The 27,773-nt window shown below is 39.0% G+C and overlaps 1 protein-coding gene across 1 annotated transcript; it reads left to right on the forward strand.

Moving 5' to 3' along the window:
• The first annotated feature begins 393 nt into the window (after positions 1-393).
• On the forward strand, positions 394-27,773 carry si:ch211-1i11.3 (mitogen-activated protein kinase kinase kinase 5). Its single transcript, XM_047356116.1, has 28 exons — positions 394-1,016; positions 1,097-1,236; positions 2,445-2,632; positions 2,736-2,904; positions 4,647-4,753; positions 4,938-5,108; positions 5,955-6,067; positions 6,385-6,544; positions 6,621-6,771; positions 9,019-9,123; positions 9,420-9,469; positions 9,914-10,009; positions 12,844-12,925; positions 13,195-13,328; positions 13,500-13,627; positions 15,528-15,664; positions 17,033-17,138; positions 17,251-17,408; positions 19,560-19,752; positions 19,863-20,031; positions 20,326-20,491; positions 21,919-22,104; positions 22,197-22,302; positions 23,454-23,700; positions 23,953-24,065; positions 24,730-24,827; positions 24,942-25,018; positions 27,277-27,773. The coding sequence occupies exons 1-28, from the start codon at positions 677-679 to the stop codon at positions 27,341-27,343; spliced, it is 3,957 nt and encodes a 1,318-aa protein (XP_047212072.1). The 5' UTR covers positions 394-676; the 3' UTR covers positions 27,344-27,773.

A 27,773-nucleotide genomic window follows, 5' to 3' on the forward strand; every position in this document is an offset into this window, starting at 1 on the left:
TACGTCAGGAAAACCCTTTTGCTCTCTAAGATCAGTCGCAGCTCCAAGCACCATAATGGGCCAGCCTTCATTTTGGGCCTAAATACATCAGTCTCTAAACACTGATCACATTTACATACCCTAAACAACACAAATAATGCCAATCATTGCATTTTCTGCCCAACTTTAAGCATGCTTAAATTTCATTTAATGCATTGCCAACACATGGAAAAATGAATTGTTCGTTGTGTCTCTGATTATGTTTTAATTGGTTTCACATCATTGAGAGTTTCGCTGCATAGCCTTTAGGGGCCGCCAAAGAGGCCAAAAACTGTAGAAACTTGCGGATGCAAAGTCATGGAGCTGATCGGCCGTCGTTTTGTGGCCCCTGGATTGTTTGTGCGTAAGCAGTTTTCTTGATTTCAATGAACGCCAGTTTTAAGTAGCAAATTCACGCAACTCTTTGAACATGGAGCGCCTGTACAGTTTCGGTCTCAGGAGCAGGGGAGGAGACCAGATGAGGAGGGCGGTTCCTGTGGAGAGGAGCACTGTGGGAGTGTTTGTCGGGATGTGGGACAAGCGGAGGCGGCGGCGCACCTGGGAGTTCACAGGAACAAGCAATCGTGTCTTCACTTTTTCACCACAAAACTCCCAAACCCAGGTCATGCACTAAGTTTCCGGCGCAATCGGGTGGAAAATGTACACGACGGAGCGTAGGCGGATGAGCCTACGTGAAGTAATGAGGAAGGATCCCGTGTGGGTGTCCGCTGGAAGTTTGTGGCAGGACTCCTCGGTGCTGGCGCTGACTGCCAGCAGCGGCGGCTCGGGTAAACAGATCGTTTCCCCGCGAAGTCGGACCCGAGCGGTATCCGTGGCTTATATTGTCAGCGAGGACGCGTCTGTGCCGCACTCAGAGAACTTGTCACTGAAAAGTTTGAAGGAAGCCTGCGCAGACGCGCACGCCTCTCTGAGAACCATTTCATTTGATGAAATATCAGTGGGAACCACAGACATCCTGGACAGTTTCTACAATGCAGGGAAGTGCAGGCATGCTGAATGGAGGAGAAAATAAGTTATTGTGCAGATCAGTAAACCTCCATGTTCAATCTCTCTGCAGATGTAGCAGTGGTGGAGATGAGCGATTCTTTCTGCCAGCCGTCTCTTTTCTACCATCTGGGAGTGAGAGAGAGCTTCAGTATGACTAATAACATTATCCTGTATTGTTACAAGCAGGATAGTGATCTGCAGTCTCTTAAGGTAGCATGCGTCTATGTTGTTTAAAATCTGGGTAAAACTTTGACTAGTCCTGCAGCCTTGATAGATTACAACACTGTTGGCTGTCATACAAGACACGCCAAAGACATATTTAATGGAGTGCAGGATGATTTAGGTTATAATGGGTGTGTGTTATTATTTACTGGCTAACCCATGGTCCTGATTCTGGAGGGTCCAAAATCCAATTTTGTTCATTACGAAACAAGTGAATAGCTTTTCCTAGAAAATGTGTGGTTGGTCTGTGTTTTAGGGTGCTGGTGCATCTCCGTAAATCGGAATACCACGGGAAAGTTTATTTATTTTAAGTAATTCTATTGCTTTATTGGTTTGTAGCCAATAAAAACCCAAAGTAGTTTCTCAGAAAATTAAAAGAACAATACAATCAATTCTTTTTCATACAGATATGTCAGCCTACTAAGAATGAAAGTATATTTTTCATGCACTCAGTACTTAGTCGGCACTCTTTTTGCATGAATTTCTATATCAATGCATTGCTGCCAGTTAAGTACAGTCATAGGTGTCAAGTCCTGTGGGAAAATGAAATCAGCACCTCAGCTTTGCTGACAGTGGTGCGCTACATGTAGCCACAGCTGCCTTGGGCAGACTGCCAGAAGTGAGGCTGCCATATAATCGGCGCCACTGACCCCTCTGACCACGATAAGCACTTCATGCCTTGCCTAAGGACACAACGACTGAGACAGACAGAGAGGATTCAAACTGGCAACCCACCAGTTACAGAACCATCGCCTCATGAAATTAGCAGTTTTTCCAATTATTGTGTAACATAACATTTCTGCATATAAAATCCTTGTCTTATCGGTCTTATATAATATTCTAGATTTCCAGGAAAACTCGATTTAAGAGTTTCAGTAATACATCTGTAATATGAGTTTCATGTTCAGTTTTTTGAACTGAATCACTGAAAGAGATGACTCTTCGAATTTCTAATATGTCAGATATACATAAAAATAATTTTTTTTGGTTGTATAAAATTGTTAAATCAACTATTTAGTAGTATAATCTCATATTTTGGTGTTTATTGTAACTATAATGTAATCTATTAAAGGCTTCTATCTGTTCTTGGAACAATTTGGTCATATATTTTCCAATCAAAAGACATCAGGCAGGCACAGACATAAAGCTGTCGCCTAAAGCCATGATCGCTCTCTTAGCCTGTGTTGTGTGTTTAGGAGCAGTGTGGGAGTTATACCTTCATCCCATACGTAGTGTCACCTCAAGGCGAAGTGTTCGCCTGTGACACCACCATGATGACCTGCATCAAGGAGCTGATGCAGCCCAGTTTACAGCTGGACCCCCTTCTCACCCCGCTGGTGGATAGACTGGTGAACCTGTTGAACAACATGCACATTCAGACCAGGTCAGTGAAACATTTCCAAACTTCAAATTTCACCTGTTTGGGTTTATTGAAGATTTTGAAAGAGTGGAATGGTGTCAGCCTTATTTTGTATCCTTGCCAACAGCGAGTACTACCGGGAGTCGCTCAGGCATGAGATCCGGATGGCACGAGAGCGATTCAGTGGAAAAGCCCTGAGCGAGGAACTGAACCACATCCAGAGTCGCCTGGATAGTATAGATCTGCTCACGCCTGATATAGTCATGAACCTGCTGCTGTCCTACAGAGATGCTCAGGTGATCTCTTCATCAGTTTTGCCACATTTGAACAAATTAAAAATGGTTTTGTTTGATTTTGAATAAACTTGAGTAGGGTCACTAATGTTTCCTTTAAAAAAGATCTGTGAATAGATGTACAGGTCCTATACAGCTCATGAAAACCCAAAATTCCTATCTCACAAAATTAGCATATCATTAAAAGGGTCTCTAAACGAGCTATGAACCTAATCATCTGAATCAACGAGTTAACTCTAAACACCTGCAAAATATTCCTGAGGCCTTTAAAACTCCCAGCCTGGTTCATCACTCAAAACCCCAATCATGGGTAAGACTGCTGACCTGACTGCTGTCCAGAAGGCCACTATTGACACCCTCAAGCAAGAGGGTAAGACACAGAAAGAAATTTCTGAACGAATAGGCTGTTCCCAGAGTGATGTATCAAGGCACCTCAGTGGGAAGTCTGTGGGAAGGAAAAAGTGTGGCAGAAAATACTGCACAACGAGAAGAGGTGACCGGACCCTGAGGAAGATTGTGGAGAAGGGCCGATTCCAGACCTTGGGGGACCTGCGGAAGCAGTGGACTGAGTCTGGAGTAGAAACATCCAGAGCCACCGTGCACAGGCGTGTGCAGGAAATGGGTTACAGGTGCCTCATTCCCCAGATCAAACCACTGTTGAACCAGAAACAGCGGCAGAAGCGCCTGACCTGGGCTACAGAGAAGCAGCTGTTGCACTGTTGCTCAGTGGTCCAAAGTACTTTTTTCGGATGAAAGCAAATTCTGCATGTCATTCGGAAATCAAGGTGCCAGAGTCTGGAGGAAGACTGGGGAGAAGGAAATGCCAAAATGCCAGAAGTCCAATGTCAAGTACCCACAGTCAGTGATGGTGTGGGGTGCCGTGTCAGCTGCTGGTGTTGGTCCACTGTGTTTTATCAAGGGCAGGGTCAATGCAGCTAGCTATCAGGAGATTTTGGAGCACTTCATGCTTCCATCTGCTGAAAAGCTTTATGGAGATGAAGATTTCATTTTTCAGCACGACCTGGCACCTGCTCACAGTGCCAAAACCACTGGTAAATGGTTTACTGACCATGGTATCACTGTGCTCAATTGGCCTGCCAACTCTCCTGACCTGAACCCCATAGAGAATCTGTGGGATATTGTGAAGAGAACGTTGAGAGACTCAAGACCCAACACTCTGGATGAGCTAAAGGCCGCTATCGAAGCATCCTGGGCCTCCATAAGACCTCAGCAGTGCCACAGGCTGATTGCCTCCATGCCACGCCGCATTGAAGCAGTCATTTCTGCCAAAGGATTCCCGACCAAGTATTGAGTGCATAACTGTACATGATTATTTGAAGGTTGATGTTTTTTGTATTAAAAACACTTTTCTTTTATTGGTCGGATGAAATATGCTAATTTTGTGAGATAGGAATTTTGGGTTTTCATGAGCTGTATGCCAAAATCATCCGTATTAAGACAATAAAAGACCTGAAATATTTCAGTTAGTGTGCAATGAATCTAAAATATATGAATGTTAAATTTTCATCATTACATTATGGAAAATAATGAACTTTATCACAATATGCTAATAATTTGAGAAGGACCTGTATTTATCATTGACTGTATATCTGTCCTAAAATATAAAAAGGTCTGTAATAGAAAAGTTTACATGTTCTGAGTACGCTGTGCCCAAATTTCCTATGCAATTGACAAAAAAAATGTGCTTAACAATAATTTTTGTTCTAACTGTTACTTTTCCTTAGGATTACAATGCCATGATCAAACTGGTGGAGACTCTGAACAACCTGCCAATGTGCCAGGCTGCAAGGCACCAGAATATCAAGTTTCATTATATATTTGCTCTAAACAGGTACCCACATCTTAGTGTAATCTACATAATTAAACATTTGTAATCTCCTCCTCTCTGGTTTCACCCATGTGTTTTGTTGTATTCCTTGTGTGTAACTTTTATTGGCTTTGTCTGCATCCAATCCTCTAAAGGACTTAGCCATAGCTGCCTGGCTGCAAATATGATCCCATTGTTTCGTTTTTAGGAGGAATCATCCCTGCGATCGAGTAAATGCTCTGAAGTTAATCCTGCCCGTTGTGGAGTCGGCAGACAAGGTGGCATCGGACCTCTACTGCCTGTGTGGACGGATCTACAAGGACATGTTCATGAGCTCGGGCTTCACTGACGTATCTAGCAGAGACCAGGCCTGCTTTTGGTACATCCAGTTTGCGTGTTTGTGCATCTGGTCATATACTGATGCTTCTGAGTATATTAGAATAAGCATAAAAAACAAATTTCATTACAACACAGAGTTATATATTTTAAGCTTTTATTTCTGGAAATTTGCATGATTATAGCTCACAGTTAATGAAAACCGAAAATTCAGTTACTCAGAAGATGAAATTATAGCATTAGACCTAAATCAGGATTTTTTTAATGGAAACATTTTATGTTATGACCAGTACAATCACAGGGAGATCTTCTCACTTGACAGTTGTCCAGCAGATAGTTATTAACATCCTCCACAAGGAGGATAAGTCACAAAAGATCATTACTCAAGAAGCTGGCTTTACAGAGTGCTGGAAAATTGAGGGACACCTGCAAACACTCACAAAAGCACTAAAAACGACTTGTTTTAATGACCAGGATGTCACTCTTCATACTGCATCACATGGATGCAGTATGAAGAGTGACACCCTGGTAAAAGTATTGACATATTTTTAGTACTGTGGAATTTCTGTATTAAAGATCCTTTTACCTGATCTCCTGTAATATTTTTAACCTCAGACTAAATTAATTTTGAGTTATCGATAGCTGTATCCATAACCACCAGAATAAAAATCACTTCAAATATATCATTGTGTAATAAATTTGTAAAATATATAATTTTCTTTTTATGTATTGAATTACTGAACTAAATTTGCAATGATTTTCTAATTTCTTGAACTCCACCTGCAAACAATCCCAATGAGATGCGATTCAAAGTTTGCATTTTCAGTGCTTCCCTGGTATAATGTATACTCCCTGCTTGACTTTAGAAAATGTTTTTGTGCTTCCCCAGGTATGGAAAAGCGTTTGAAGCAGAGCCAACCCTCCACTCTGGGATCAACAGCGTGGTCCTCCTCATGGCAGCTGGACATGAATTTGAGACTTCTATTGGGCTGCGCAAAATAGGTGCAAAGATAATCATCTTTAAGAATATCAGGACTTTTTTGTGTTTTCTTCATGCACAATTAGTGTCATAAATGACTCACAGTTTCTACATAAGAAAAAAAGGATATGATGTATAAACAGTAGCCTATATCAGATTTTGTTTTCTTTTGAACGTGTTTTAAGAAAGTGAAGAAATGAAAGTGGTTTGAAACTTTTACACGGTACTCTGATAACAATCACTGTCTGCTTGGATGATGCATGAGTTTGTAGTTGTGCATAGGAACAGCACTGTTGATATATTGGTAATATGGTTTGGTTGGTGGTGTTGTAATATTTAGGTGTTACTATAAGCGCACTGCTCGGCAGAAAGGGCAGTTTGGAGAAGATGACGGACTACTGGGATGTAGGTTTCTACCTCGGAGCCAACATCCTCGCTAAAGAGTTCAGGAAAGTCATAGAAGCTTCTGAGAAGCTCTACAGACTCAAGGCTCCTGTTTGGTGAGAAGCACAAAGTGTTTAGCAAACATTAGCTGTACCTCCATGTTGACCAATCATTATTGTGTGTTTCTTTCAGGTATCTGGCATCCATTATGGAGACGTACATCCTGTACCACCAGTTTGTCAAGGCGCCTGAGGTGCAGTCGCCCAAACAGGATACGATGGACTTCTGGATGGAGCTGCTTCTGCAATCCTGCAGACCCACTGTCTGGACAAACCGCTGCCCAGTAAGAGAATACAAACAACACCTCTATACATACTGGCATACATCGCAAAGATGTGTAAAAACCCTTAAAATAAATAAAATTTTTATTGCAGTAGATATCATCTCACATGAACATCTGGGAAAATGCAGCCTTTAATTTTGTTTTAATAACAATTTTTATGGAATTAAAAGTAAACATCACTGCACTTATTGAGACTCCTAATAATGTCTATGAAATAAACATATCTAAAGCTTTTTAATTTATGTACACTTTACTTTTTACGTTGATCAGAGTGTTTAGGAACACCTAATAGGTTAACCGTGGGGTATAAATGTGGCGTGACACAAAGGCCAGTATCTCCTCAAAATGGGAAAGACAAGAAAGCATGTCTTTTAAAGTAAGCCAGATGTGTGTTGATCTTCGTAAGTAAGAAAAGAGCTGCAAGATAATAGCTACATGCCATAATCTGTCTATCCATGGTCAGAGCAATAATGTAAAAGCTCCCTGTTAAAGAACTGTAGCAAAAAGTAAGATCTTGTGGTCTCCAAGTCTCCAGTCTGAAGCAGTCTGCATTCCAGCATGTTATTTCGGGAGGCATGAGTTTGCTAAAGCAAGTGTAAACTTTTTGGTAACAAATACTTCAGGTGTAAAAGAAAAAAACTTGAGTGGAGGATGTGAGATGGTGGAGATCAGTTTTTTATCCTAAAGGTTCTGGAAGCCTTAGAGTTGATGCCATCGTAACCTCTTTTAAATTCCAGAAGATAAAAAAAAAACTTTTATTTTATTTCTTTAACCCTGAAAATGGACATTTTAACACGACAATAATAACAAATATATTGTCAAATCAACACAGAAATTGGTCACAAAATCAACCTTCTTCAATAGTCATCTCAGTTCCCAGACCTAAATCTTAACTTATCTGAACCTGCAGGGTGATCTGAAGAGAAAATGGCATATGAGAAGACCCAGGAATCTGGATGATCTGGAGAGATTGTACAAGAAGGATTGACAAAGATCATTCTAAGACTGGGAAATGCAATAGGAGTGAAATAGGTGCTATTATGTTGGCAAAAGAGGGTTGCGAAAATTTTAACACCAGGTGTTCCAATAATTGTTGCACCACTGGGTAAAAAACATTTATCGTAGGATTTTTTTTCTCTCTAAATCAATTTACATAAATATTCTTGTAAGATCATGGTGCTGCAATAAATGATTTGACTATTTTGAAGCTTTAACCAGCCGTCAACAGTAGTGCTAGTAAGTGTGGATGGTGCTGGATCACATGTGGACAATAAAAAGCAGAAAAAGCTCATTTCCTCTGGAAGTTATCTGACACCTCTCTTCAGATCCTAATCTTAACAAATTATCCTTTCCTCCAGAAACACACTGTGAATGCAGAGAGCTAAAATGATCTGCTGGAGAAGCTGATCTGATGCTGAAATGCTTCTTGAAGGCCACTTATTGTCAACAACATGTTGAAGAATTGCATTAGATGGTTTCTGGATGGTAGATGCTAAAACTGGAGCAGAAAACCACTGAGAAAGCTGTGATCAAAGGAGGCCGAGTATCTCGACCCAATTTGCTAAAAGTAGTTTTAGTTGTTGGCAAAGAGAAAAGCATGTTAGCTAAATGTAGCTTACACTATCAGTTATATTAACAGCGGTTTATATTAGTAAAAACCTTATTGTTATCACTTTCACCACAATGGAGAGATTTTCTTTCTTCTGAAGCATGCAGTCCAAATTCCTTAGTCTGGCAGTAGAGGGGGTGATGCTGAAAGCTTTAGGCAAAAAGCAGGAATATTGGAACAACGTTTCCTAAAATTCAAACTGGGATTTTATAAGAAAAGGGTAAAAGATATTAAAACAAGGAATTATGTAGTATTAGCCCATTGTCTTGTGACCTATTTAAGGTTTGAATGGGCTCTCTAGCTGAAAGTAAGGTGAAACAATGATCAATGAGACTATCTCAATTATTTCTATAGGGTTTGTTTAAAAAAAAAAAACCAACTAAATATTTTTTTAAAGTTTAGTAATAAATATCAGAAATTATAGCCATTACTGTTGAGTGCGAATGAACTTAAGATGTTCGATATTTGAATAGTTAAAATGGCACAAACCCTGCAGAAGTAGTTGGAACGTATGGAAAAATATCAGGGGTGAAAAGATCTCAGGGATGTGAATCCAACAAACAAGAGATTTTCTCGTTACATTAAAGCCTATAATTAATTAATGTTGACTGTTCATTGAGTTTGAATTTGTGTTTCAGGTGCTCATTCTGGAGCCCAGTAAAGTCTTCCAGCCGTCTATCGTGAGCATCAGCGAGGAGGACGAGAGTCGCACTGTTCAGTTGCAACATGTCACACCTTTGAAGGTTTGTGCTCCCTCTGCTGCCTCATGTGTCTTTGTCTTTGCAAATACATCAGCGCAGAATATAGAATATGCACTGATGTGTTAACCAAGGCATAACTTAAATGTTCAGGTGAATGTTTAATTATTGCATGAGGGAAAATATGACTTTTATCCCGCCAAATATTCCACACGCCTCTTTGCTTTGTCTTCCGTCTGTGTGTTCATGCAAGTGAAAACTGGTTTCTAACATGTAGCGTCAGCCAACCAGCTGATTTTTTTTCATCCTATGTTTTCCTTTTTTTGTAATTGATTTTGCAGAAAGGCTTACACCAGTGGACTTTCCCAGCGACTGCAATCCGAGGAGTGAGGTAAGAAAGAGTGCAGTATGCACAAACACCCTTTCAGCTGGATGTGTTTTAGCCAGGGGGACCCATAATATCAGGGCAACCCTGTTTCAGGGTTGACGTCTTTCTTGTTTATTTGTTGATACCCCTGGGACTACAGATAGATGGCAGTGTGCACTTCAGCGTTATCTTATGTGCTAATTTAGGCCACTTAGAGCTAATAAAGCAGCGATTTGCCTGGACTGGTAAGGATTTAATTAGATTTCAGGGTTATGTGGGGAGATTTCTACTTGAGCTAAACATACTTGCCCTGAAACTACTTTAAAATTCAAAGTTGCTCCAAAAAGGCAGCGAATAATTTACCAAAAGCTGGTTATTTTCGTCTGTAGTAACATATCAGCAGAAATACATTTTTTCATGTTAATTTAGCAAATAAGCTACATTTTTATGTATCTATTTTCCCTAAAGTGCATCAAAGAGCGATGAGCGGAGCTGCTTCCTGTATGTACACTACAACTCTGATGACTTCCAGCTTTGCTTCCCATCAGAGATCCACTGTAAGGGGTGAGTAACTTGTGTGTTTGAGCCGAAGAACGACTTGCTTACCGTCAAACTGCCTGAACTGGCTGTGCAAATAAACAAAGCCACTGGCACAAAGTTGAGGAGGATAATAAGGAGACAGTTCTAATACTGAGTACGGGTGATGACTGGAAGAGATGAGTGTGATGAAATCAGTTTGGTTGACTCATGTTTCCTTTGACCAATGATGGGAACAATGTGTTTAGGGTCATGTGCAGTGTTACAGGTCCTTCTCAAAATATTAGCATATTGTGATAAAGTTCATTATTTTCCATAATGTCATGATGAAAATTTAACATTCATATATTTTAGATTCATTGCACACTAACTGAAATATTTCAGGTCTTTTATTGTCTTAATACGGATTATTTTAGCATACAGCTCATGAAAACCCAAAATTCCTATCTCACAAAATTAGCATATTTCATCCGACCAATAAAAGAAAAGTGTTTTTAATACAAAAAACGTCAACCTTCAAATAATCATGTACAGTTATGCACTCAATACTTGGTCGGGAATCCTTTTGCAGAAATGACTGCTTCAATGCGGCGTGGCATGGAGGCAATCAGCCTGTGGCACTGCTGAGGTCTTATGGAGGCCCAGGATGCTTCGATAGCGGCCTTTAGCTCATCCAGAGTGTTGGGTCTTGAGTCTCTCAACGTTCTCTTCACAATATCCCACAGATTCTCTATGGGGTTCAGGTCAGGAGAGTTGGCAGGCCAATTGAGCACAGTGATACCATGGTCAGTAAACCATTTACCAGTGGTTTTGGCACTGTGAGCAGGTGCCAGGTCGTGCTGAAAAATGAAATCTTCATCTCCATAAAGCTTTTCAGCAGATGGAAGCATGAAGTGCTCCAAAATCTCCTGATAGCTAGCTGCATTGACCCTGCCCTTGATAAAACACAGTGGACCAACACCAGCAGCTGACACGGCACCCCGGACCATCACTGACTGTGGGTACTCGACACTGGACTTCTGGCAATTTGGCATTTCCTTCTCCCCAGTCTTCCTCCAGACTCTGGCACCTTGATTTCTGAATGACATGCAGAATTTGCTTTCATCCAAAAAAAGTACTTTGGACCACTGAGCAACAGTCCAGTGCTGCTTCTCTGTAGCCCAGGTCTAGGGAATGCGGCACCTGTAGCCCATTTCCTGCACACACCTGTGCACGGTGGCTCTGGATGTTTCTACTCCAGACTCAGTCCACTGCTTCCGCAGGTCCCCCAAGGTCTGGAATCGGCCCTTCTCCACAATCTTCCTCAGGGTCCGGTCACCTCTTCTCGTTGTGCAGCATTTTCTGCCACACTTTTTCCTTCCCACAGACTTCCCACTGAGGTGCCTTGATACAGCACTCTGGGAACAGCCTATTCGTTCAGAAATTTCTTTCTGTGTCTTACCCTCTTGCTTGAGGGTGTCAATAGTGGCCTTCTGGACAGCAGTCAGGTCGGCAGTCTTACCCATGATTGGGGTTTTGAGTGATGAACCAGGCTGGGAGTTTTAAAGGCCTCAGGAATCTTTTGCAGGTGTTTAGAGTTAACTCGTTGATTCAGATGATTAGGTTCATAGCTCGTTTAGAGACCCTTTTAATGATATGCTAATTTTGTGAGATAGGAATTTTGGGTTTTCATGAGCTGTATGCCAAAATCATCCGTATTAAGACAATAAAAGACCTGAAATATTTCAGTTAGTGTGCAATGAATCTAAAATATATGAATGTTAAATTTTCATCATGACATTATGGAAAATAATGAACTTTATCACAATATGCTAATATTTTGAGAAGGACCAGTAGTTTTTCACCACACATAGCATGTTGCATGTAGGCAAAAGAAGATTTCTATTTTGGTCTCTTTGAACCGAAATGCTTGTTGTCCCTATGTTGCTTTGGGCAACATCAAACAGGTGCTTTAAACTTCTCCATGACTTTATTAGTGGCCTGTCTTCTGTGTTACTTGATCTTCATGGTGCAGTTTGTTCACTAATGTTCTCTGATAAACCTCTGAGATCTTCACAGAACAGCTGCATTTATACTGAGATTACAAACAGATGGACTCAGAGGCTTCTGAAGGAAGTTGGATGCATAGGAGTTTTAGTGGTATCCAAGTAAACAAGGCTGAATACAAATGCAAACCACACTTTTCAGATTAGTTTTTCTTTAAAAATATTTGAAAACCATGCATTCTGTTTTTTTTTATTTCGCATTTCAAAATCATGCTCTAGTTTTTGCTGGGCTAGCACCTGAAACCCCAATAAAACACCATGAAATTTGTGGTTGTTGTGTGAAAACTGTGATTAAAGCTCAAGGGGTAAAAAATACTTTTGCTGTGAATTAAACCTGACAGCGGATAATGTGACTTCACATGTAGATAGTACATAAACATAGTCAAGCGTTTTGTTGTTTTAACTTAATCTTGACTGAGTCATGGTATTGACAGAAAACTATAACAACCATGCATGCTGATCTCACGAATTTGCTGCACATTTAGCACACCGTTTCTTTATTTTAACTATAAATGGAGTCATAAATGCAAATGTTTCAAAATGCCAGATGTTTACCTCTTAGAAGCAAATTAACTAATGATGAACTTTATTATTATCTAGAATCATTTTTTTTTTATATATTTATGTAGAAATATTCCTTTTGATGCTACAAGTCACATTTAGGTGCTCCAAGTGAATGCACGTCTTAACTGGCCTAATTTTTTAAAATGGAGGTTATGATCATCTTTCACATGAAGACCCAATAAAGATAAAATTAAGAACTACATTATTAAGATATATTCCTATGTACCTTCTCTCTCAATGTTCTCCCACTAGTTTCTGTGAGTTGGTCAACTCTCTGCTGCACCAGGCTGAAAACACTCAGGAACCCCAACTTCTAACTCAAGGAATACTTGAGGTCAGTCACAGTCCATATTTCTTCCCTCTGACGCAGTGTGCTCTCTATTTTAGTCCTGGCTGTGAAACAAGAAAAACAGGAGAAGTTTCTTGGAAAACAGAAAACTCAAAGCACAGTGTAACTTTTCCCACCCCTGTGGTGTCTGTGTCATATAGTTAAAACACAAATTTGAGTCAAAAACTGTTAGAACTGCGTCTTTCATTACTTACCTGTGAAATTCCTCACAATTCAGCTTTTTCCAGTTATTGACGCGGTCTGTCATGTTTCAGTTCATCTATGAGACCAATGAGAATGGCGACAGGGTGGTTCTTGGTAAAGGGACATATGGCGTGGTGTACGCTGGTAGGGACCTGAGCAACCAAGTCCGCATCGCCATCAAAGAGATTCCTGAAAAAGACAGCACGTAAGAGTTTCATATCACATTGCGATATAAGTATTGTACACGAAAATAAGTAAAATCAAAAATGTATCTTTGGGATATTTAGAAGCTTTAAAATAAATTTTCTGAGCACCTAATCCCTCTGTATGAATATGTTCCTTGATTGCATGAATGAAACCCATTTGTGTTTTTCAGGTACTCGCAGCCGCTCCATGAGGAAATAGCCCTACATAAAAGGCTCAAACACAGGAATATTGTCCAGTATCTTGGCTCCATCAGTCAGGATGGTTTCATCAAGATCTTCATGGAAGAAGTACCAGGAGGTACAAACTCATAGTTGAAACTATAATTCTCTTACAGCAATATCCACACCTTTTGGCACTCCAGTGTGTGTAAAGCCTTAAAATAAATTAATCTTTTATTGCATCAGCATGATTTCAGGAGGAAATGTTTGAAAAATCAAGTTTCTTAACGTGGGCATGTTAAGAAATAATCACACTAAATCCCTTATTGGCACCTCTGCTTTCAATACTTAGTACAATCTCCTTCTCCCAATTGGACAGCACTTAGTCTTCTCTTGTAACATTTCACAAGGTTAGAGCACACAGAGAGAGGGATCTTTACCATTCCTCTTTGCACACTATCTCCAGTCTTGGGTTATCTCTTTTGCTCTCTTGTCTCTAGCTGACCCCAATGTTTTTCTATGGGATTCAGTTCCAGGGACTGGCATGGTCATGAAAAATGTTGATTTTGTATCTGGTGAACCCTTCCTGTGTGAATTTGGTCATATTAGTTTAACAATGTAGCTGGCATTTATTGTAATTGAAGACCCACAGCATCACAGATCCTCCACCAGACCTAACAGTGGGTATGAGGTGCTTTTCCACAGATTTATCTATGGTTTGATGCCTAACTCACCTGGGATGTGTGTTGTAGAAATGTTAAACCTTAGTCTTTCAGGTAATCACCCAGCTGAGTTACCAAACTCCAAGTGGTTGGGTTTGTGATGGTAGGGCAGAAGAGGCTTTGTCCTGGCATCCCTCCCAAGCAACCGGTCAAAATCTGGATAGATATTTTGGAGACTTGGTGACCCAAAGACCTCCTTACTGTGAGAGGTATTAACATATCCTTGTGCCTTGTTAGTCACCCTGAATGTAGATATGAACACATTTAGAAATTTTTCTTGAAGCCATTTCCTGACCTATAGAGACTGACACACCCCACACACTGATTTACGTGAATGACATGTTCTCTTGTCTTTCCCATTTCCAAGAGTCACTAAGAGAAGTGAGCCTTTAAAAAAAAAAAAAAAATTAGGTAAGATAGTAAGTTATTAGATACCCTAAGTGCTGCACGGTGGAGCAGTGGATATTTCTGTGTAGAGTTTGCTTGTTCTCCCCTGTGCATGCAAGGGTTCTCTCCAGGTACTTCCTCCCACAGTTAACTGTTGGGTTAATTGGTCTCTCAAAATTGGCTTTAGGTGTAAGTGTCTACTTTGCATAGTTGTGTGTCTCTGTGTTGCCCTGTGATGGACTGACAACCTGTCCTGTCCAGGGTGTACTTCACCTCTTGACCCTATGACCGATGGAGACAGGCACACCAGCCCCCCCCCCCCACCCCCACCCCCACCCCCCCGTGACCCTGCAAGGATAAGCAGGTGTAGACAATAGATGGATGGATAGATGCCCTGTTTAAAATGCTTCAGGTACATATATGTTGTAGTAAATAAAAAAGTCTGAAGGGATTAATTCATTCTAAGCAATCATTTTTGATCACCTTTTTGTTTGTTTTGTTTTTTTAAATGTTTCAGTCTGAGATTACGCTAATGCAATAAAAGATCTGGAGGCGAAGAGGCTTGCCTCATATGAGGGAATTTCCAGAACATGCAGAGCCACGTGCTTCTTCTAAGTCGAGCTTCATGTCTGGTCTTTTGACAGATTGGTGCCTATCAAGGACACAATGTGTTCAAAAGAACAAATACTCATTCACAGAAAACCGGTTTTAAAGCTCTAAATAATTCTAATAATATCTTGCTGACAGTGACATGACTAATTACAGAAAACAAAACATCATACCTGTGCCAGTGGACACAAGAACAATTTAAATATTTTTGAGAGTTTAAGAGTTGAGAGTTTTAAATAGAAGCATTAAAATACATAAAATTCAGTTCCGCTCTTCAAAGCCTGTGTGGTAGACCAAATATTACATTTTCCACTTTATCAGGAAGTCTATCGTCTCTCCTGCGCTCCAAATGGGGTCCTCTGAAGGACAACGAAGCTACCATCATCTTCTACACCAAACAGGTCCTCGAGGGACTAAAGTACCTTCATGACAACCAGATTGTCCACAGAGACATTAAGGTGAACAGTCTTTTTCTTCAACTTACTTTGTGCCATAATCATCACTTGGGCTGGACATTCAGGGCTGAAGCGCTGTATGTATTTTGAGCCCTGGATCTCCTGAAGGAAGTAGTTCAAATATGTATTTATATTAAACTTGCATTAAAACCCTAAAATACCACAGATTTCTATATGTTTATTTGTTTGCATTTCTTCTAAATAATATACAATCAGGACCTGCTTCACAAAACCTCAAACTATGGACTGGAAGTTATTAGTTATTAGAAGGTTTTTCTCTAAGTCAGAAAAGTGATGCTGAGACTCGTAAAGGTTAAAAGGTTGCCTCTGGTTTCTGCAGTAACAGCTGAGTTGAGCTGCTTCCTCTGCAAAATATTAAACAAAAAAGCCCAACAAAATAAAATAGCGTCTTTTTTTTTTAACAAAAAGAAAAAATGTGTATATTTTTAATTACCTTTAATAATGTTTTTTTCTCTCCTTGTAATGAGTTAGGCTTTCTTACAGTTGAAGCAGTGTTGTGTCCAAACGTTTTACTGAGCATGCCAAAACCGTCAGGTTGAAAGTAATTGCAGGCCACAAAAAGGTTTCTTTGTTTTTTTTTTTTTCAAAAATAATGATTTTTTATTCTACCTTCTTAACAGTAATCTGAACATTTAATGTTTTAATAAAACAAAGCTGTCATTTTAGATCCAGACTATTAAAAGGGTCTTGCGCGTTTTCATTATTTAAGAAAAAGCCGTACAATTTCCTAAAGTTTTTGAATGCTGCTGTATTTAGCCAAGTTTAATAAATCAAGTTTTCTTTTATTTAAAAGTTGGTTAATTTTGGGTTCTATTTATATGAAATCAAAATGAAACCCATAATTTGTATGACACCGAATGTTTTCTATTTGATTTAGTCAGGGGCCACACAAAATATTTCTTAGGGACGCAAATAATCCTCGGACCAGACGTTGGACACCCCATGTTAAAGTGAAGGTCTTGCAAAGCTTTTCTTTAGGCTTTGGCTGCGAGGTTTTGAGTTCTGTCCGGCTCTGTTATATCTGACTTTGACAGCGTATGTTTCTGTGTGTATCTTTTTTTATTAACTGTTAAAAAAAATCAATAAAATAAAATAAAAATAGGATTGTACACATTCTTTGTTTTATTGACATCCATTGAAAAAGTCAGTATTGCCAAACTGGTAGAACTGGTGCAACATCTAATATATTATTTTGATAATATATTTTAAAAAGAATTATGTCTCTGTCATTTGAAAATGTGACTATTTCTCAGCTGAACTAAACCCCCAATCTTTCAGGATCCTAACAACACATCTGCCTTCTGGAGTGTTGTCTGTCCCCTATAATAAGTTATTGTGCCTGTGCTGCAGGGGGATAACGTGCTCATCAACACCTACAGTGGCGTGTTAAAGATCTCTGATTTTGGGACATCCAAGCGGTTAGCAGGAATCAATCCCTGCACCGAAACGTTTACAGGTAAGAATATGATTATTGTGCTAAATATAAAAACATCATGGGGTTTGTATTTATGGTTGTCTGTGAGAATTGGTTAAAGAGATTTAATCACTGGCCTTTTTTTTTTTTAAAGGGACACTTCAGTACATGGCTCCAGAGATTATAGACCAAGGACCTCGAGGTTATGGGAAGCCTGCTGATATCTGGTCCCTGGGGTGCACTATCATAGAAATGGCAACAGGCAAGCCTCCCTTTCATGAGCTGGGAAATCCTCAGGCAGCCATGTTTAAGGTAAATAACAAACACTTGGAATTTTGTTGAGGTTTAATCGTAATAGATTGTTATGCAGACTTAAAAAAAGAACAATTTTAAGTTATATGTAGTATTTTTAGATTTGTAAATTGCTGAAGAAAGCTGTTGCTTTCTCCTGGCTTTACACCCAACAACGTCAGCCTATTTCAGTTTTCCCAGGGCTGCTGCTTGTCCTCTCATGTTTACCATACACACTTCCTACAACAGCAACTTTTCCTTTAGGAAGTCTTCAGTACAGATGCTTTTTTTCTGATGTTGTCAGAGTAACAATCTAAACCTGTTTAATCAATATATGAAGCATTTGCTTTGCAGCACATAATTACCTCCGTTTTATCGTAGTGCACACATTGATGTTCAGTGTTTGACATGTTATTTATAACATGTTGTTCTGCCTTGAATATCAGTGCAGCTAGTCTCTAGCTCCCTCCTGCCCTCAGGGGTTTAACATGAGAACAAAACAAGCCAGGCTAAGCATTTATTAATGAATCTTGACGTAAATGAAACCGGTATAATTTCTAACAGAGCGCTCAATTTGTTTTTTTTTCTTTTTACATTTGAATTAGTTTTTTTTTTTTTTTTCTTCTGATTTGCTTTTATATGTTTAATTTTTTCTTACTTTTATTTTTATTTACTGAACATTTTGGACAATTTATTTTCTTGGCAGGGTTGGACATTTGTATATTTATTTAATGACTTAAAAAGTGTTAAAAAACCCTTTTTTTTTTTTTTTTTTTAAGTTTTAGTTAGATCTAGGTAGTCTAGGTTTATTATTCATATCAGACTTCAGGGTCTTCAGGTTTGACTGATTGATCATTCACCAATTTATTTCTAAGCCTCTGCATTTTGGTCCACTTCACAAGTAAATGCTGTTGTTCTATGAACGCCTCAGAGTAACATCAGAGATAAAGTTGTGGAGAAGTTTACAGCAGGCTTGTCCTATAGACACAATTCTTTAACCATCTCATTGTTCCACCCATTGTCCAAACTGGAAAGATTATGGCAAACCTACCAGGACAGGACTACTAAAACTGTCTGGCTGAGCAAGGTGAGCTGGAGGAGTTACAGAGATCCATTGCTCAGTTGGGAGAATTGGTAAATTAAAATCCTATTAGCCCTGCACTCCACAAATCTAGACTTTATGGAAGACCAGCAAGAGGAAATCCATTGTTAAAAGAAAGCCATAAGACATCCTCTTTACAGTTTGCCACAAGCTATGTAAAGGACACAGAAAACATGTGGAAGAAGGTGCTCTGCTCAGATGAGAACAACGTTGAACTTTTTGGTTACATAATTGTTGTGTGTGGGAAAACTAACACGGCACAACACCCTGAACACAACATCCGAACAGTGAAACATAGTGGTGGCAGCGTCAAGCTGTGGGAATGCTTCTCTTAAGCAGATATCCCATTACAGGTTTTAAAGGCCCATTAAAGAATTACAACTGTGTGGAGGTTCACCTCCCAGCAGGACAACAACTCTAAACATTAAGTTGGAAGGGGGTCAGGGAAATTCTTGTGTTAAAATGGCCAAGTCAAAGTTCAGAGCTAAATCCAGTTGAGGATCTATGGAAGACTTGAGTGATTTTGCAAAGAAAAATGTGCAGACATTTAATCCCCTAGATGTTCAAAAAGCTGGAGTGGAAATACATCTAAAAGCTTAACTGTAAACGTAGCTAACTGTGGTTCTACATACTTTTCAGTAAGCCCATATATCTGTATTAAATTACTGTTTTTTTTATTGGTCTGGTGTAATATTTTAATCTTTAATGTCAGGTTTTCATTAGCTGTAAGCGGCAAATCATTATTAACAAAAACTTGAAAACATCAGTGTGTAATTTGCATAATGTATATAACTTAGTGACCCGAGTTACTGAAATAAATTAACTTTTCAATACTATTCTAATTTATCTATTTGGGTCTGATTTTCCATTTGGTCTAGGGGCACAAAAAAATCATTTTAAAACTTTGTGATCTAGTTTTATTGTCTGTATATTTCTAATCATCAAAACATTAAAAAAAATTAAGCTCTTTAAAGCTTTATCTTAATCAGACTGAAGATCAGCTAAATTTGTAGAATCCATAGTTTTAAATGTTTTGCAAAAATTATTAATTCTCTGATTATCCCATGAAGGTGGGCATGTTTAAAATCCACCCGAGGGTTCCAGAGAGCATGTCAGTTGAGGCCAAGGGCTTCATCATGAAGTGCTTTGTGCCAAAACCGGATGATAGAGCCACCGCCGCAGAGCTACTGAACGATGCCTTCCTCAGGTTATCCTCCAGGAAGAAGACCAAACCCCCAAAGGACTCAGACTTGACAGATTCAGGTAATTCTGGCCGGGGTTTACCCAAACTTTGTATTATGTGTAATATTTTTTCAGTTTTTTTTGCGAAAACTAGTGAGTGCCCTTAAATGTAACCTCTGTGGGATTTGCAGCCGACTATCACCGCAGTTTATCTGTGCCCATCTCCATCCTCGTGGAGGACACTGATTTGGACACAAGCTCGATTGACCTGGCTTCTTCTCTGGACTTGAGAAAGCACTGGTCTGCCACCAGAGTGGCAGAGATCTCAAAAAGTCCCCCTTGCACCAGCGGCTTCCTGTCGTAAGTGAGATTGTTGCTGAGCTAGAAAATCAAAGCCTTAACCTTATTTGTGTTCCTCAGTTCCTCATTGCTGAGCCGGATCAGCGTCAAACCGCATTTAGGTTTCAGCTTTAAATTCAGGCCAAGCTTCCTCCTTTTTTTTTTTTTTTTTTTTTACTAAAAGAAAAAAAATAGATTCTGCTTTCGGAAATAACCTATACGTTTTTTGTTTTACAACAGTCATCCTGTAATTTTCATACTATTTCAACAATTTTATTCTAAATAGCTGATTTTTTTCTTTATTTTGCTGTACAGAACACCTTATGACTCTGCATCTGACATGATCAGTCCAGTCTCTTCGGAGGAGAATATCGGCCTGTTTATGCTGCGGAAGGACAGTGAGAGGAGAGCAACACTCCACAGAGTCCTCACTGAGTACATCATTAATGTCGTCACATATATACAGGAGTCTATACCTCAGGTGTGTGGAGAGAATTCCCAACAGCAGGTCAAAAAGCCCCTCGATTGGTGACTTCACAGATTTTCTGTCAAGTTTAGTTCATATAGTTTATATATAAATTGTGCACACAACTTTTTACTATGATGCATGTCCCATACAACAAACAAACCTGTTTCAGGACACATTTTAAAACAGATAAAAATGCAGTGAAATAGTTGCATGAGTGTGTAAGCCTTTATACTAATGCTTTATTGAAGCACCTTTTGTTTAAATTTTACCATTAAGTCTTTATTATTATGGGTTTTACAGCATGCCCTGTCTTGACTTTGCAATATTTGGCCACTCTACCAGGCAAACGTTCTCCAAATCTATTGGACTGTGAGGACATCTGTTCTCCCTCATTTGGTGACTTCACAGATTTTCTGTCAGGTTTAGTTCTGGACTGGCTGGATCATTCCATAATGTTTATTTTCTTCTGTTGAAGTCATTCTTTTATTTATTTTGGATGTATGCCTACACTTACTGTAATACTGAAATATTACATATATTTTCATATATTCCTGAAGGTTATGGATCAAAGCTGATTGGTATTTGTTGTAAATTCATTGATCTTGAAAAAAATCCTCTGTTCCATCAGAAGATAAGTAAATGTAGAGTCTGATGGTGCCACCCACGTGCCCTACGGTGGTTTTTTTTTTTTGCTGATGAAAATTACTGTTTCTGTCCTAAACATATCTTTTGGAATTCTGGCCCAAAGGTTTGGTAATGTCAGACTATAAAACATTCTCCCATGAGGGTTTGGAAGATTTGAGCTAGTCCTGAATGTGTCCTTTGGCAGAAAATGCTTTCTCTCACAACCTTATTCATTCATCACATTTAGAACAAACCCAGCACTAAGCAGTAATTCCGGTAGTTCCAGTGATGCTGTTGGCTTCTTGACAGCCTCCCTGACTATTCTCCATCTTGTCTATGTCCACTTTTTGTAATGTTATTGTTTCCCATGTTTTCCCCACTATTTGATGTCTGTTTTTACTGTGTCATGGCAAACCCATAATGCTGTAGGATTGTTTCTGCCCTTCTCCTGAAAGATTCGTTTATACATTTAAATCCCTTTCTGCAAACTATAGCTTCAGCAAACAGATGCAAATGAAAAAATGTTGGAGAAATCTTACTTGGACAGTTGAACATTATTTTTTATTTGACCAGATTCACTATAATTGATGGCATTTGTGAACTCAACATGACCAGATAATAAAACTGGATCAAAAGGTGCTTCAGTAAACTATTAGTTTAAGGATGTGGACATGTATCTAGCTATTTTAGTGCATGTTTAGGTGTGTAATTATTAAAGAGCTCTTGTCTTGTTTTTGAGTTATACATATGTTTTTTTTAGGAACAATAGAAATAGTGTATCCTTATGTTTGAGTGTTTCTCTTCTCCTTTAAAAGTTCGATGACGGATCGTCACTTAGTGAGGACCACATTATTGCACTTATTACCTGCCTGCGTGAAAACATCCGCTCGCCAAGCAGAAAGCACCTTGCCAATGGCCTTCTAGAGCTGCGCTCAACTCTGGTGGCAGCAGCAATACCTTTGAACAGCCTGCAGGCAGTGCTCTTTAACTTCCAGGATGCAGTAAGTCACTTTTTCTGCTTGTATATGCAACAAAGGTACCCTTCAAAGTGAGCCTTCTTAAACTCATATTTAACCATTTGGTCTGTGTGTAGGTGAAGAAGGTGCTGAAGCAACAACGGGTGAAACCTCATTGGATGTTTGCTCTAGACAATCTGCTGAGACAGGCCGTGCAGGATGCTATAACTGTCCTGCTGCCAGGTAGAGGACTCTTGGACACAAAATTTCCATAACAGTATTTATACAACAGCAACTACATACACATATATTGGTAGCCCTGGTAAGCATGTTTTAAAAATCTTTAAAACAGATTGAACTGGGGGCGCTGGGTGGCTCTGCTGCTAGAGCAGGCACACCTTGTGCAGAGGCTATAGTGCTTGATGTGTTTGTCCTGGGTTTGATTTCCAATCTCTGGCCATTTGCTTTATGCCTTCCCCTTCTTTCTTCACCATCTCTCCTGTCAAATTACTGTTCAATAAAGGACACTAGTGCGAAGAAAACCTGAATAGTGCATTTTTAGTCACGCTGAGGACTCAAAGTGCTTCTAGACAACGAGTCCTTTTTACCCAGCTGCGCTAAATCTTCACACTCACGCATCAATGTTCAGATTGTAAGGAACCTAGAGTTAATTGGCATATTGTCATGTCGTGAGGGGAGCTAGAATCTAACCCACCATTTTCCAGTTGCAAGATAAATACTCCTGCCACTGATCCACAGTCGCCCAAGTAAACTCATCTTTTAGTTGTAGTAGCATAATCTCACACTGAAAAATGTAGAAAATCCAATCTTTAATGTGAGTACATTTATTCAATTGGGTTCAAAATCCCATGTCAAACAATAATTTCAGTTATTTAAAGTCCTAAGTATTATAAAAATAAATGTTTTACCTCAAACTCAAAATTTTTAAGATGATCAGTGTATAGAAACTTTTAATTACGAATCTATGACATTGCGCCTGTTCTGGGGTATAAATAGGACGTGACACAGAGGCCAGTTTTACTTAGCTGCTCTCAAGCTGATCTTTGTCACTGTTGATATTTTGTGAATTTTCAGTACTTTTAGCACACACTTTGTGTGAAAATCTCTTGTTTATGGCAGAAATAAAAGCGGAATGGTGAGATTTCATGCCTGGTTAAATAAAAAAAAGTTTTTTATTAGGATCATTGTGATTATGTCACATTCATTTAGCCGAATGAACCACCATGTTAGGATGCTCACATCATCTCCTACTGGCTTACTTGGGATTGGTTTACTTGACAGAAACATCCAGTCTCTTAGAGCCATGGACATTTAGGACATGGATGCTTTGGACTGATGAATTTCCTCTCGTGTGTTTTCACTTTTGATCATAGAGCTGAAACTCCATCTGCAGTCTTCATTTGAGTTGGAGGACAGCATCCCTGAGGAGCAGCCTGTTGACCCTGAAACTCCTGTAGTCCTTGTCCCTGACCAACGGGGGGCGCCAACAGACACTCAGCAGGCAGGAACTGGGAATAAGAACAGGACCACGGCTGGCCTCAACTCCCCGACCGAGGTCTTCCACAACAGGAACTGTCCGCTCAGCGAGAAACTGATAGACATGAGAGTAGAGACCAGGAGGTATCTTTAAGCTTCCTTCACTTTTGTGATTAAAATGTAATCGATGCCTGCTATTTATATTCTCTTTATAAAGCATTCATAATGACTGGTTTCTGCCCTTATATACTGTCTATAATATAGTATAACTGCAGTTTTGCTGTTTAAAATAACAAAAACCTTACAGGAGCCATCCTGTTTAGCAGAGAAGAAGAACATTTTAAATTGTGCGAGTTTTCTGCTGAGGGGCTGATGGCTTTTTGTTTCATGTTTTAGACTGCTGAATGAGCTGAGTGAAAAGGAGCTAGAGTACCAGGAGGTGCTGAGAAACTCTTTCCAGCAGAAACAGGAGCAGATAGATGAACTGAGGAAAACGTTCATCATCGAAGGTAAAGTCGTTATGATTGCAGTGACTGATACTTTTAGATTGATACTAGCAGTGTGACCATAGTCAGTGGCTGGTGAATTTATTTTAAATTGATTTGCACATGTGCAGGATGTCATTTTACAGGATGGAGTCAAATTAATTTTAACAATTAATTTTAACAGGGCTAAGTTCGGGGAGATGTGGAGCCCTGGGCTAGAGCCAGTTTTGGTGTCCTGCCCACATACATTTCTTTTACATATCCAAATTACAGTCGATTGATAGTTAGGTGCACATCAAATATAAGATCTATAGGCCTTCCTCACATAAAAAATTGTGTTTTGAAAGTAATTTAAAACGCTATTCGGTCCATAGAAGCTTACTCTGATGATAAACAATGATGCTGTATAAACAGTATGACGTCAGAGGACCAAGCCCTCTTGGTGATCATCATGACTGTTTCTTCACTCCTGCGGCAGCCAGTCCCTACCACGCCCTCTTTTTCAGGCATGTTTCTGCCTGTACTGGTTTCCATCTTAGGCGTTGCCTGCAGATCAGCAGCTAATGCGCCCAAACTTGACTTGGAAGTTTGAATAATGATTATACAGTCTGGTTGCAAAGCCAAAAAATATTATAGTAGGCTGTAAGGTTAGACACAATCTTACTGTGGTCCAATTTCTACATTACAGAGAACAAGTTGAATTCAAATAAACACTCTAACGCAGAGACTAAGAGTTTGGTTTGCTGGCTCAAATCTGTCCCTGTGGACCAAGACACCATCAATAAGGTAAGCACAGCTCAAGATTGTTTTTTTTTTTTTTTTTTTGGTGCATTGCCAAAGCATGCCAGCATTACTCATCTGCTATCTGTGAATCTCACCTATTTGCTCTCGTTTTTTTAGCTGCTCTTTCATGAGTTCACCTTGGACTGTCTCCTCAACATGACCTCCAGGAATGACTTGGTGTACTGTGGAATACGGTGAGCTGCCTCTGCACATCATCCTCACATAATCATTTCATGCAAAAACAGGAACATATCATACATCACTAGCAGGAACAGTTTTTTTTTATAGTGCCCCAGGCAAGCTCCTTCTGGTGCCCCACAAGCAACTAAACACAGATCCCCACACAAGACCAAGCCCATTCTGCAAAGAAATATCACTTTTCCATGCTAGTAAGGACTAAAACATACTGGTCTGATAGTAAGGGATACATTGATAGATACAGATAGATAGACATGAGAGTTACTTGGTTAGATATGAATTTAACATTATTTTTGAGAAAATTAAAAACAAATGTTTTGGGTACTGAAAAGGCTTTCGATAGGGTAGAATGGCCATATCTGTTTTACATTTTACAAAGACATGGCTTTGATCCAGTTTGCATGCAGTGGAGCACTGTATTATAAACCTTTAGCCTTGATTAAAACTAATGGAATTATGTCTTCACCTCTTGAGCTAACAAGATCTACTCGACAAGGCTGTCCAGTTTCCCCTATAATCTTTGTGTTTGTGTTTATTTACGGAAGATATTTTGCTAACTTTGTTGAAACCAGAAAATTCTTTAAAATATTTACTCAAGCTCCTAAATGAGTTTAGTAGCTTTTCAGGATATAAGGTAAACTGGAATAAAAGCGAAGCAGCACCATTATACTGTATGACCTCCCCAACATGTATTGATGCAACCCAGATAATGTGGAAGAAGGAAGGATTAAAATATTTGGGAATTAATATAATCTCCATAATTGAGAACATTGTTAACATAAATGGACCTGAATTGATAAAAAATAATTAAAGAGGACCTGTCTGGATGGGGCACATTCCCATTATCCTTGTGGGGTCGAGCAGAGATAATTAAAATGAATATTTTTCCCAGACTAATGTACGTGATGGCATAATACAACTGAAATGTCCTGAGACCTGGTTCAAGGAAATGAAAAACTATTTACAATGTTTCTCTGGCAGAACAAAAAGCCCAAAATCAGACTTAGCAAGTTAGTAAGATATAGAAAGAAAGGAGGACTTGGAATACCGAACATATATGCATTTCACTTGGCTTTAAATGGTAGGTATCCAATACCATAGACCTATCAGGAATGTTACGAGACTGGATGCTGGATATGGCTGGAAAAACTAATTATTGCTGAGGCTCAAAAACAAACATTGTTATCTGCCCTATGGTATTGTCTGAAACCACATATAAGCCTTAGGAATCCTATTATGAAGTTTTCATGTGATATACTAAAGATTATACATAAGAAATGTGCAATAAATGTGGAAACATTGCCCTCATGCCCATTATGGAGGAATCCAATATTCATGGCTGGGGGGGAAGACTCTCACCAATAATGTATGGGAGAGACATAATGTTAGAAAATTGAATTAAATTGTGGGGAAGGGGGAATCATATGCAATATGGCTATAATTTGAGCCAATCATGTTTTTTGTACAGTATATTCAGGTTAAAACAATAATACAGAAATATATATCCCAGGGTATTACTGTGACATCAGATAAGGATCTGGATGACAAATTTAGAGAGATTAAAATAGGCAGAGGTACGGTATCTAAATTGTATACACTTACTTCTCTCTGTTTTTGCAGTGATATTGATATTGTCAAACAACAATGGCAGCTAGATCTTGGAAAACAAATATAACCTGAACAATGGAACTATATAATAAAACGTACAAATTATTTATCAAAATGCGTGAGATATGAAATTATTCAGAAGAAGATCTTGCACCGAACATACATAAACCCACACAAAAAATATAAAATGAACCCTCAGTTGTCAGAACTGTGTTGGCATGGATGTGGAAAGAAAGGAACTGTAATACATACAATATGTTGTGGAAATTCCTGGATGTAAGGAGGTTTTGGGAAGGAGTTCAAGATTGTTTAGGTACAATTATGGGAGAAAAAGTGACTATATGCCCTGAGGTAGGTTTGTTGGGAGCAAAGGTGGACAGTGCAAAGCAGCAATTAATGACATTTGCATCTCTCTTTGTGAGAGAGATACAAATGGTAGAGAGAGATATATTGATTCAATATAAATAATTGTCTAAAAGACTTTATAGAATTAATAATGAAAATAAACTGTAAATAAAAACGTTAAAATAAACTACCATTGAACACAAATATATGTTGTACCAAAATAAATGCCTATATGCTTTGGGATATCCTGTCTCCGACTCTTCTGATTCATTCTAAATTGTTTTTTTTTTGTAATTTTCAGGGGCGCTATGCTGTGTCGACTCTGGGCAGCCATTGTGGCTCAAAGGAAGACTCATCTAAACACGTAAATCAAGGACAGTGAGGACACTCTTCTTGAAGTGCTGCTGATGTTACGCATCAAAGGACAGTTTTCCTGACAGGCTGGTCTTCTGTGACTTTGAGATACAAGCTGCTGATGTAAAGCAGATTTTAGTTACTATGAATGTATTTTGCTAGTGTACAGAAAACATATGTCTTTGTGAATGGAAGCAGAATCTAATATTCTTTTATTTTTCGTATGTTTTGTACATTCTCCGGGTTTTGGTGTATGGGATTGGATTTTTCCAGAAAAAGTAACCTTTTATGTATTAATAGGTATTAATGTGTAAGGAAACAGACAAACCTATTTTTTTAACTTCCCTTTTTTCAAGACCTGTTTTACTACAGAAACTACTTACATTCTTATTTGTATTGTAGTGTATATAAATGAATTTAGATAATAAACAGGATCATCTCTTA

The sequence above is a fragment of the Girardinichthys multiradiatus genome, chromosome 3, assembly GCF_021462225.1.
Source record: "Girardinichthys multiradiatus isolate DD_20200921_A chromosome 3, DD_fGirMul_XY1, whole genome shotgun sequence".
Classification (NCBI taxonomy): Eukaryota; Metazoa; Chordata; class Actinopteri; order Cyprinodontiformes; family Goodeidae; genus Girardinichthys; species Girardinichthys multiradiatus.

Coding starts and splice junctions, on each gene's coding strand:
- si:ch211-1i11.3 (XM_047356116.1), top strand. CDS start 677: ATGTACACGACGGAGCGTAGGCGGATGAGCCTACGTGAAGTAATGAGG. Junction 9,124..9,419: donor AACATGTCACACCTTTGAAG/GTTTGTGCTCCC, acceptor TTGATTTTGCAG/AAAGGCTTACACCAGTGGAC. Junction 13,329..13,499: donor ATTCCTGAAAAAGACAGCAC/GTAAGAGTTTCA, acceptor TGTGTTTTTCAG/GTACTCGCAGCCGCTCCATG.